Source organism: Asterias amurensis, chromosome 1, assembly GCF_032118995.1.
Source record: "Asterias amurensis chromosome 1, ASM3211899v1".
Classification (NCBI taxonomy): domain Eukaryota; kingdom Metazoa; phylum Echinodermata; class Asteroidea; order Forcipulatida; family Asteriidae; genus Asterias; species Asterias amurensis.
The window spans coordinates 29,417,174-29,429,742 of record NC_092648.1 but is presented as its reverse complement, the minus strand read 5'-3'; the positions used below and the strand labels follow the sequence as shown (position 1 = coordinate 29,429,742).

General features: G+C 38.9%; 1 protein-coding gene across 1 annotated transcript; it reads left to right on the top strand.

Annotated features, from left to right (window-relative positions):
* The first annotated feature begins 432 nt into the window (after positions 1–432).
* On the top strand, positions 433–10,302 carry LOC139936066 (homeobox protein SIX6-like). Its single transcript, XM_071930791.1, has 2 exons — positions 433–1,538; positions 7,668–10,302. Exons 1-2 carry the CDS (start codon positions 946–948, stop codon positions 7,873–7,875), a joined length of 801 nt encoding a protein of 266 aa, XP_071786892.1. The 5' UTR covers positions 433–945; the 3' UTR covers positions 7,876–10,302.
* Positions 10,303–12,569: the final 2,267 nt, after the last annotated feature.

The window sequence follows — 12,569 nt, the reverse complement described above, 5'->3', positions numbered from 1 at the left end:
GGAAGCGAGCGAGAACTGCGCAATGACCTCTGTTCGTTGAATACCCAAACTTTGCCTGGCGAAACGGTTAGAATAACAATGACGATAATTAGTGGCAATTAACATGCGCATTGGGCGCCATTACCTCTCCCTCAACCAGCCAGCCGTTAAAAGCGAGCACGAGAGTTTTGTTATTGTAAGAATTACCTGAAGTACTTAAAGAAAAGAGCTTAGGTTAGAAAATGAACAACTCACTGTGTTATGTGAGTGATTTCCTCGTAGACCAAACTCCAATCCACGGAGGGTATAATTTAGGGCCTCTCGTCGCTTTCGAATTCAAACGTGTATCGGTGTGGAAGTGGCAACCCGTGTAGAGTGAAAGTCCCCCTGTTACGATCATTTTATTTTCAGAACGGGGTGCTTTTGTGAAAGGTAACGGCAGTGAAGCTGATTTGCCCCGCTCCCTTGAACTACTGTGATTTCAACCGAGTGCAGCAGAATTGAGTCAGTTAAGCGTAAAGATATTTCATCTATTCTTCCTTCACATTGGGTTGATTCTAGCTTCACGAATCTTTGCCCCTTTCGTGTGTAATTGGACCTGCTATTCAGCCGGCCCATGTGGTCAGCCCTTTGTTTCTTTAATAACATGACTGACAGCCGTGACATTGATTGACACTGTCGCCATGGTGACCGGCCAACAAATTGCCTCTAAGCCAATCGAAAACCATTTATCCAACAAATGCTGCGCATGATAGTGGCGATAATATGGGCTGTGTCACAAACCAGGCTGATAAAAACTGACACATATCGGAGCGTACAGCCACACCCCGGTGTTTAACGCTAATGGTGTGTTGTTGGGTGGTGTGTGTCGTGGACTGAACTACGTGAAAGTAGAACTGGAGGCGCTAAAGCAGTGAGTGCCACAGTGTCTAGTGTCTGTGCTTACAGTGACGACGGGACGACCAAATGCTCGGCTCAATGTTTCCGCTACCTACTCTCCCGACGCTGAGTTTCACCCCGGCTCAGATCGCCAGCGTCTGCGAGACGTTGGAAGAGAGCGGGGACATCGATAGACTGGCCAGGTTTCTCTGGTCTCTACCCGTGGCGCCGGGAACATGCGAGGCCCTCAATAAGAATGAGAGCGTGCTACGAGCGAGATCGGTGGTGTCTTTCCACCAGGGGAATTTCAGAGAACTGTATCACATACTTGAGAACCATAGATTCACCAAGGAATCGCATGCGAAATTGCAAGCCATGTGGCTGGAGGCTCACTACCAAGAAGCCGAAAAACTCAGAGGGAGACCGCTTGGTCCGGTGGACAAGTACCGTGTGCGCAAGAAGTTTCCCCTGCCCAGAACGATATGGGACGGTGAGCAAAAGACACACTGCTTCAAGGAGAGGACACGGAGTCTCCTACGAGAGTGGTATCTTCAAGATCCTTATCCTAACCCAACTAAGAAAAGAGAACTGGCTCATGCCACGGGACTGACACCTACACAAGTTGGCAATTGGTTCAAGAATAGACGTCAAAGAGACAGGGCAGCAGCGGCCAAAAACAGGCAAGTATTGTTTTATTCCAACTCGTATCTATGTCATAATACCACGACTGGTTAAATACGCAATTCCATCGCAATCCAACTGCTTCTATGTACAAAGTGATAAAACAAGTGTTTATCATTGGTCTGCTTAAAGTTGTGTTCAAGGGTTTCATGTTTAAACGATAGTTCTAGGATTCTAAGTTATAAAGGTATACACTGATCAACATAACGAAGTTAGGGCTTCACTGGCTCAGGAAACAAGTGGATAGTTAGTGACTTTTCAAAGTCTACTGTAGCTCCAAAGAAATCAACCTAGTGTTAAGTGCACTTTCAGAAAACTGCCCACTCGACCAACCTAATCAATTCACTTGGGCCAGGGTGTTGGGTAAGATGTCTTTGACAAGTAACAAAGATGCTTTGTCCGAAGATTTCGTTGAAATTTGGCCTTTCTTTCAAACTGCAAAAGGGTGCCAAGACCTCGGAAGTACTTTTTGACCACAGACCTATTACGTTTTTTTTAGAGCGATATTATTAACCAATGTTTACCACCTGTATTGTCGTCAGATTGACAAAGCGTTGACCTACAATATTGAACAAGAAAATCCACACCGCAGAAATTTCACCAACCAAAAAATCCCAGTACAAAAGCGTTCAATCAGCGGTAAATCTTAAAACAAACGATTTGTATGCCCATGTGAATTGTCCCGTGTTATACCAAGAGGCAAGGTTACATGTTCGTAGAATATCGCGGCGTTTTTTTTTCTTTCTTTCTCACCCCTTCTTTTCTTGAGTGTGCTTCAGTCAACGTAGTACCGGGCCAAGCGACGAATTGCCTGCGGCGATCTACACGGCCTACACGGTTCGGTATCGCCTGCTTGTCGTGGTCGTATAACCGTACGAAAATGTGCCATTCGTTCCGTAGCGATAGACAAACCTTCTCTAGCGAACATGCACAAACATGCCAATGATATCAACGCTTGGATGGATCGATGACACAAATTCGATGCACTTTAGTTTAATAAAAAAAATGGTTTAAATTTTACATTTGAGAGTGAATAATAGCACGGCTGTTTTGGGAAATTGATATCCTCAATAGAATTTCAGATTTTGATTGTTTGGAAGTTGTATTAAAGGTCATTTTTTGGCTGCTATATTTGCTGTGTTATATGAGTAATTTAAAATTAATAATTTTAAATCTGTGCCGAAAGTTGAGCTTAAACAAGATAACCCTTTTTAGTTGTGTTCAAGAAACACTGGCTTTTTAGATTTGTATATTTGCATTGAATATGGAGAAGTTTTAGAGGGGTTGATGGTACATTTCGTCTATATTTGTAGCTTGTTTGTATGATGGTAACTTTTCACATGTCAGACAGAACGAAAACAAAGTAATCCGTGGAATATAACCAGTAGACTATACCACTAGCTACAAAACTATACTTCTTTTTCTGACACAACCAAATTTAAAAAAACAAAACAAAATGAAACATGAATATAGAACAAAAGTTGACAACATTACTAATAACCGTCGGAGGGTTTGTAAAGTTGTTCTCTTTGAATTCGACATCTGAACTAAAGGTTTGATTTTACTGTACCCCATTGACACATTCTTAAGCAACAAATGCTATAATAACAATTTGTATTATCTGTGATCGTGAATCCAAAGTAATATTTGTTGCAATAGGCCTACACCAAAAATAAACCTCTTCGCCCAAGGATTTGAGTTTTTAAAATACACTGTCGAATTTCAACACACATGTTCCCGCAAACAAAAAGTTAGATGGTAAACTCAAGAAGAGTATTAACTTCGGCATCATTTCTGAATTATACATTGAAGATTCCCCTCGTGATGATCAAGATTATTAACTTCAAATCAAAATAAGTTCAAAAGAAACTCAAATCCTTTTCTTTTCTTTTTTAGTATTTATTACTTGACATTTGTAAAAAGTTTTATACCATAAAAAGTCTACAACTATCAGACGATATGCCAATATTGTTACCACTCCTGGGCATTATTTTCCAAGCATTTCCATCGCCATTTACAGACTGGTTTTCTCCTCTTGTGTTTATTTCGTTGCAAGAAGTGGGTACCAATGAAGTTTATAATGAATTTCCCCATAAAATAAAGAAAAATGGCCGCGCAGTATAAGAAAATCCCAAGGTATTTCTGAAATTTCCGATCCTATTCAATGTGTGAATCCGCACATTGTTGGATGGTTACTATTTTGGTATAAATGCTAAAATCTAATTTTGTTTATCAAGTCGCTAGTGGGTTACTTTCCATTCGGCATCTGATTTTATGTCTATATACTTAATTATAAAATGACCTACAAACTTGTCCAGATCAGATGCAAAGAATAATTGAATTTCCATTTTGTTAAATGAAATTGGTATCTTGTGGGTGACAGTTTTTATCTGACTTAAAGAGAGAACTACAATTTCACCTCATTTATTGCAACGAGACATGTCAGCTACAATAAAATACACTTAGGGACACCTATAAACAATACCTTAAACATCCCCTTTAATGTGTAGTGTTATAGTTGACCTGGCATTATTAATACTGAGTTGTTATTTGCATAACAACGAGGTTGATGTGAAGTGTGATTTACTAAAATATAAATTACTGATTGTCTGAAATGTTTTCAGTGAAACTAAAAGAGAAATCCTACGTTATGTCTGAAAATAAGCAGACATACCCAAACACGTGGGTGCGTATAGAATGAAACTAAAAACTAAAAAAACTTTTATTTTAGTCAGGTTTTGCACAGGTTCGTTTGGTTTTATAATAAACAGACCGAAATGAGGATATGCTTCACTACACTAGAGACGATATCCTTGGTTGAAGATTCATAAATTCTTTCAAGTGCCATATTATGGACTGTTTGATATCTACAAAAAATAGGTTTAACTGTTTTATTAGAAGAGTGTCCACACATTGTGAAATACGTCGTGTAAGTGAAGTACATGCAGGCCATTAATGTATGGAAACCATGAACTAATGTTGTCTCGACATTACTGCAAGCAACTGTATTATTTGCTTGCTGCTTGCAATTTTTGTACCCTAAAATTAATAATACATAACGGGTACACGTGTACAGCCAGCATGAGATTGGCTTTGTAATGTGTCACCATTAAATAACCCTCTGAGGCCAGACACCATTTGACACCTCGGAAGAAAAATGGTCACACGACAACCCCCGGTCCTCTATGGGATTTACCCCTTCACAGTCAAGTTTTACGCTTGGCGTGGCTCCCGATTTGGCGATTGTCCAGTAACGGCAAAGTCCGCAGCTGCATGGGTATGATACCCGTTGTCCCCGTTGTCTGGCGGTGTTAAACGCCAAACGAACGGCGTGGCACAGCGGTGCTCCCCGCTGGTGAAGTACAGCGCCCGCGTTGTCAATCGTAACACCTTCATAGTAGACGCAGGGAACGTGGCGAGTCAAACGGGGCATGGTGTATGCTTGCTGGGTATCAGTTTACCACACAAGGAGTATTCACACAATTTCGGCATCAAAATTGACTTGACAGCCCCGCTTTCCATCAGTCTAAAAAAGAGAAGAATACAAAAAAGGCGGGGGGAAATTACATGAAATTTCTGACTATGTGTAACTTCAGTAGTTTTGACATGTCTGTTTCATTATTGTTATTACAAAGGGCTGTGGAAAGTGCACGCCTATCCTATTTTCATTTCCCAACCAGAAATGAACGCATGTTCTCGCCATCGGATTAATTCCCAAGATTTGTTTATTCTGTAAATAAGTAGTGCAGGTTTTGGAGACCCAGCGAGTGCTAATGAACGCCGTTCATGTGTGTAACGCCATTGTGGACCAATGTCCGGTGTGCGTGTTAGTACAACAGCCATACTCCACTGCTACTAGTCACTCGTAACCCTTTTTCTTTCTCTCAGTCTTTTGCACAAAACGCTTTCTTCTTTTCTCTGTTGCAGGGTATTTTTTTTACATGCAATTTATAAAGTGGACTATATTAATATTTTTGTAAGATATTTTTTCTGGACGTTGATTGATAAAATTTCGACCGAGTTTGCCCAAGTAATGCCTCGAAAAACGACCCGGAAAAAAGGATAAATAAAAAAATATGTTTAGTGAAAGATTGACATAGAGAAGACAAGGGAGCAAGTCGACCAGGTCTTCAAAACATCTTGACATTTTTATTGACAACATTTGATTCGGAATTGAACAATGTTATCAATGTCTGGTGATTTTCATTATAGCCGCCAAATTTACTTCAATCACTTTGATGCAATATTGGTTTTTGATATTAGTTAATGCAGTCATGATTTTAAACCTTTGCGCTTTCAAGAGACTAAAAACAGGATCATTTCAGAAATTAGTCACTGAAAAAAAATGAGGTCACCATTGTTCAAACATTTAATACGCCCCCTTTACAAAAATAAATTACTAATTGCAGAAAGTTATTTTATATATCAGTTTCAACTCAATGGCAATGAAATTGGAATCATCCAAAAAATCTTAGAATTTGAGAATAATATTTCAAGATGAATCAGTTGGATTCATAACAATTATTTGTCTTATGTTTTATGCTCTCTTCTTGCCACGACTAAAAAAAAGGTTTACTGGTACATGTATCTGAAATATTTGCCAAAAGAGATGAATCAAAAACTGACATATCTGTCACCTATACTGTGATATAATCTACTTTAACACATACTTATTTGTTCAATTAAAAAAACGAAGATCTTCAAAAAGGGTGAGTTACTGCAAATATCCCACACTTAACGAAATTATGATTTGCTGTTGGTGTGTAAATTAGTTGTTTAAGTGGGGGTTTTATGAATTAGATGTAGGGTTTCAACCCAAAGAGTTGTTAGAGTCCATCATAGCATTGCTTTTAAAGTACAATCATTTCCTTCGTCAAAAGCCATCACACTTCGTGCATAAAACAAAAGATGTATAACCAGTAAGAATACTAAGAATCATAAACACCCGAGTACATTTAAATCACCCGACGACTAACATGTAGTGCTTTGTTTGATAATGTGAGTGCTGTGGTCTATATTTTCTTGTAGGTTTTTTTTAAGTCACTATTCTTTTCGAACACATCGCAGTAACCTTAGGGAATGCATGGCGACTATTTAATATCCCACATGACTATCACGTGGTACACCCACAAGACCTCTCGATATCAGACTGTTTTTCTACCGATTTTATGATCTCGTTTTCAGGTCAATTCTTGCAGTTGATAGTAGAAACATTTGTGCACTTCAGTTTCCCCAAACTCAATATCAGGGACGAAAGGCCGTAGAAGAAAAGAACTTGAAAACAATTTGCGGTTTATTTAACAGAATTTGTCTTTCCCCCTACTCGAAATTTTGAAATAAATATTAAATCCATCAGAAATTCATTTCGATCAGACATTGAAAGCCTTTATATTTGTTTTGTCGATTACTATGTCAGTTATAATACCCAGTGGCATAGAAACTCTACTTCGTCGCGAAAAATTATAATTTCTGTTTGAGATTTTGTCCAGACTAAATTTTACAACGTGCAATAAATATACTATACGGTATTTAAAATAAATTTTCGCTATAGATTCAAGTCCCTATACGGTCGATTTCATTCTGATTGCAAATAGTTGAGGTGCATTTAAGTGAACCGGGGTCCAGCCTTTAGCAATGGAGAGAGCGATGAAGTAAAATATCAAAACCTTTAAAAGGAAAACTGCCGCATAGTTATCGAGAAAGAAAAAAAAAAGTGACACACAAATAGTTAACATTGCTGGTCGAAATATATATACCGTCCTTTATGGTAAGGCTTTTATCTTCTGCTTTCGTGTTTTACTGTCGTAATTATAAGGGTTAAACGTGGATCATAAATACTCAATCAAGAGTGTTTCATTACTGGTATTGAATTTCCGGAATTGATTGCATGGTGATAGTTAAAAGAGGTGTTATTAATACTGTACTGAGCTTAGATTCCAAATGATTTCTGTGATTTCCAATGTTAAAACAACAAGATTACCCCAGTTGACATATTTTGCAATTAATGGTACTCGTCCATAACCTTTTTTTTCGGAGTGAGAAATTGCTCATAACGACAAAATATACATTTTGAAACCAATGAGTTATACTTAATAGTTTTCTGTTTTCTTTTTCTTTGTCTTTTACAGAATGCAACAACAGCAGCAACAGCATCAAGCTATTCAGATATCTAGTGGCAACTCCAACAGTGGCTCGTCACCGATTCACCGCCTGTCACTGTCCGAGGGAACCACAACTCTTCCCGGGGACGAGTCACCGGACAGCGGGTCGCCGAGCGTCAGCCCAATCGGCTCGCCCTTAATGCATCGCAGTATCAGCCCGGGTCCAACGCACTGACGAATATCTCCCGCACTTTTAAGGACTGGTTACTGTGTGCCGGGCGCCGAACCCCGTCCCGTTCCAGACCCTAAACGCGTGACAGAACTCTTAAACACTCCACGGACCGTGTATTTATCCGTGACTCCTCTCCGACGACCAGACAAGGTTTACGATGATGGCGAAACGGGCTAGAGAGAAAGTGCGAACTCTGTATTCCTCGGGTATACGAGCACCCAATCAATAATCCGTTTAGTCATACCTGGCAATGACGCTGTTATGCACCCAGGCCAGAGGAGAAGTGCAGAAAACTCAAATAAAAAGACCCGCCAGATCGACCCGAGGTTTTTAAGTCGTTTGTTCGTCCCCTATCGTTGAAGGAAAACGATTCCTTTGAACGAGGAGCATCCATGGATGTGTAAATGTGGATGGCGTGCACCCTTCGAGAAGTTGAAAGCCCGGGGAAAATTCCGCCAACGATCGGCGTGGAACTTTTTCTAGAGATATTAAATATCACTTTTCATATTTGATGATACGAACTCATCCCAAGTTATTCATGCTCTCAATTATGTTATTGTCTGACTCAGCATTAAATTGTATACCATATACACTGTAGGCCTACGTGTGTGTGTTACAATACTTACAAACTGCATCTGCGGTATTAGTGAATTCTTTTGTTGTGAAAACATACTTTTTCATATGGAATAGTTATAGCCTATTATTTCTGGTGTTGTCTTACAGTCTGCCCAAGAACGAATCACTTGAACAAGTAAAACTAAAAAAATATGTACAATTCACACCGACTTCATTTTATAAATGTTATATTGACTTAGGTTGTAAGCTTGATTGGGTATCGTGACAGTTCCGAGTTGTTGTGAGCGTGTGAATGTAGAAAAAAACAAAAACAGTCAAACTGTTTTCTTTATATTTTTGCTTATTGGAACAAAAGTTCCATAGTTTTAACATTTTTTTGTTCTTGTCTAATATATTTGCTCCATTTGTATTGATTTGCCGAATGGGTTCATTTTGTGGCTGTTGCTATTAAAAAGGGGAAACTCGTGGAAGATAGGACAGCCCAATACAGTTCTAACAAGATTTTATTGATTCTTCTACTCTCTTTTAAAGTATAATTTACTTTGAACCATTTGAACCACTTGTATTCAACTATCTTAGGCAGTCTTTGTTTACGCTTTTAGGGGATGGAGGGCAAACAAAAAGGGGTACAGAATCAATGTTTGTGGGCCTATACATGACTTTTGAATTATTTTCTTCTTGTACTCAAAACAAACAAATCGGAACTTTTGAGACATACAAAGACCAGTAAGAATATCAGTAAAAGATGTGAACAGTGTTGCATGATCTTGTTGTACTCAAAACAAACAAATCGGGACATTTGATACATACAACGACCAGTAAGAATATGAGTAAAAGATGTGAATAGTGTTGCATGATCTTGCAAAACAATCACTATAGTTTGGGATACCTTAACTTGTTGTTATTAAACCACACCTCCGTGTAGTGAACAGAACAATTCACAATAATGCATAGGACAGAGTAGTTACCGTTTATGTCAGAGAAATATTATGTACAAAGACTTTTATTTGTATACACTGTGGAGTTAGCATTTCTGGTTATAGACCATAGGTTGGTTTGCTGAGATTCTTTGAAAGTGTCAAATAAGTGAAAATGGGCTAAAATAACATGTGGTAAGGAAAATCAGACACAGTTGGTAACATGGATACAATTATTACAGGACTTTTAAAACCAATCTTCTTATTAAACATGGTTATTTTGTTGTTAAACAGCAATTACTATTCATAGTAATGTAGACAACCGTTGAAACTCCAATCAGTTCTGCCAAAAGGACCTACAACTTCAAAATTGTAATTCTACGCATTCCATTGATTGGATGGGAAAAAAGCACAGTGTTGTCGGTCATGCATTGGTTGCTTGCTTTAGTTGATGACGCATAATGTTTCTGTATATTTTATTTATTTATTTGTTCTTTGGGAATGGAGGGTTGAGGCTATACAACAATCCTCGTAAACCCTTTACGCGTCAAGCGAATGACTTGATTCCTTCACTCCAATCAATTTTACTCTAAGCATTATTAGGTCGGGTCTAATGATCACATCGTTATCCTAGTGCATTATAATGTAATTCTACAATTACCTTATACCTTTATAATAATTGTCTCTGTTTCGTCTTCTGAGGTCATGTACATAAAAGAAAAGATCTGTTGTTGACATATTATGTAGCACACACTTACGGATGACAGGAGGAATTTGTGGGTTTTTTTTCTTTCTATTTTTTAAATTGTATATGTGTTTCACATCTCACTTGCCATTCACTGTGTAGTGTTGTGCCCGCTGGCGTTCCAGGGCTTCTAATGTAACTGGGATCAAATAATACATGATGTTATGAAGATGTTTCATAAATAAATCATATCTGAAAGAGAAAGATGAAACTTCACTTGTATGTCAAAGTTATTTCTTTTGTGGTTTACCTTTTTTACCATTTTCTCCATCGGTACAATAGTGTTTGGGATTAAGGGACCAGACTAAATCCGTTCAGCCTCGATTTGAACTACATTGGTTTTGTGGAGGGAGACAAACTGGTTGTTGCGATAGTGTTCCATGAGGGAAAAGCAGAGAGCCGGCCTTATGTAAAAAAAGAAAGAAAAAAACAATCCTAGAATCAGTCTTACTTGTGTATATTCCTCAAATGACGATATTTATTCAAAGTTTCAAAGCAAAGGCATTGCTACTTTATTCCAATTGAAATAATGTATTACTTTGCCATATTGCGGAGATGTCTTATTACAACGTATTGACCTGAAATATGTTTCATTTCAGGTCATGCCTATTGAAACTCCTAAATCCTCCAATGTGTGAGGATTCAAATGAAAAATTAAATATTTAAGGTGCACGGGCGCAATAACCGAATCGTGTCAAATTCTAGTTTTGAAAAGTCACTTAACTTAATGAAAAGTTGACTCCAAAATCAAACCTTTATTTTGTTTCCATCCTTCGATGAACAAAATGCGACCCATGCTAGAACAGTCTTATACAAGTGAAAAAATTTAGTACCTTTTCACTTTCGGAATCGCCGAATGTATTAGACAACGTGTCGTGGGTTATCTTAATATATTATCTGTTTTCTGATCACTCCTTGAAATGCCTAATGATCCCCACCGTAAACTTTGCTAAAACCACGGTCAATCTTGACCATTGAAAACGGTGCAAAGTAAAATGTATAGTTCACAAAAACAACACAAATAATAAAAACTTGTCTACCTAGGTTTCAATGCAGCTTAAATGTTCCTATCACTTAGTTGATAACTTTCATTAGCTCAAAGGGAAATTGTTTTTTTTTCCTTTTCATTTTAACCCTTAACCCTTGACCTTGCTGTAAAGCAAATACATGTATTGAAAATAGTGCAAAGTGAAAATATGTGTGGTTCACAAAAATACACCACAAAATTTACACAGTTAACAATACAGCAAAAATGTTCCTATCACTCAGTCGTTTTTGTTCATTAGCTCGACGCGAAATATGAAGAACTGGTTCTTTTGAGGAATTCATCTGCTTTTTGGCAAAATAAATACCCAGTCAACTATAACTTTAATCACACGTTTCTCACTGGAGAGACTGCGAAATTGATCCCGCCAAGATGTTTGACCCAATTGAAGAGCGTTAAGATCTGTTCAGAAATGTTTTTATTTGATTACATGTCTGGGGAGGAGTGGGAGAGGTAGGAGGTCAGCAGATAACGAGTAGGGAAAAGTATGTCAAAAACAGGAATAACGAGGAGTCAGAAGCAATGAGTGCTTGTGGCCATGTCAATAAAGTGACTCATGGTCACTGTATTCATTGTGAGACGCCTGGAGGATTAGCAAGGGGAGTGTAAGCTAGATCGTCCTGGGGGTGACTGACCGGCCCCTGCTCATCTTCTTCTCAGCGGGGCTGCTCAACCTCCTTGGAGTATCACACCCAATCAAGCCCTCCGTTGTATGTGAAAGCACTGGGCAGAACCCGAGTTACCCCCTACCCGCTGAGAGCTTTACAAACCCCAGACGGGTATCCGTTGTCAGCCGAGTGTCAAACTTTGTCTCCTCTTCCGTTCCCTCATCGGCAAACTCCACCTAAGATTCCTAGCGTCCATTCATGCGGATGTTTTTGTGGGCTGTATCTACAGTGTTGGCACCCTGTCCCATTAACATCAGAAAACAGATTGGCTCCGTGTGTATGAAGAGGGGAGGGAGGGGGAGATAGAGGGAACCCAATTAGTGTCGAATCGGAATCAGCTTCCGGATAAAAAGCCAGCCCGGACCACAACAAAAGCATGGAGATGACATTCTTGTATTCTCATTACCAGCATCACGTCCTTCCCTATTCAGCTCACTGTACACACAACAACGAACTCTTCGTCGCTCGTTACAAACAACGTCTCCCAAAACCCTTTACTTACAGCTATACTTCTGGTAATTATCTTTATCCTATTTCCCAGTCAGATCAGTCTCCAGTGAACAAACCCAACAAGCTTCTGGGTGGCAACAGGAGCTAATGAAACAAAAGAGGGTGACATGACACCAGGAGACAGGGTAGGGGATGAGTCGCTTGAGAAAGAAGTTTATCTCGGAGGGGGTGATCTGCCTGAGTAACGCTGGACAATATTACCCCCTTACGAAAAACACTCGTCCTTGCCTCAATTA

What these genes read in the sequence shown, in the direction of transcription:
- LOC139936066 (XM_071930791.1), top strand. Translation starts at nt 946, where the DNA reads ATGCTCGGCTCAATGTTTCCGCTACCTACTCTCCCGACGCTGAGTTTC. An exon ending in GCAGCAGCGGCCAAAAACAG is followed by an intron (nt 1,539 to 7,667) that starts GCAAGTATTGTT and finishes TGTCTTTTACAG; the next exon opens with AATGCAACAACAGCAGCAAC.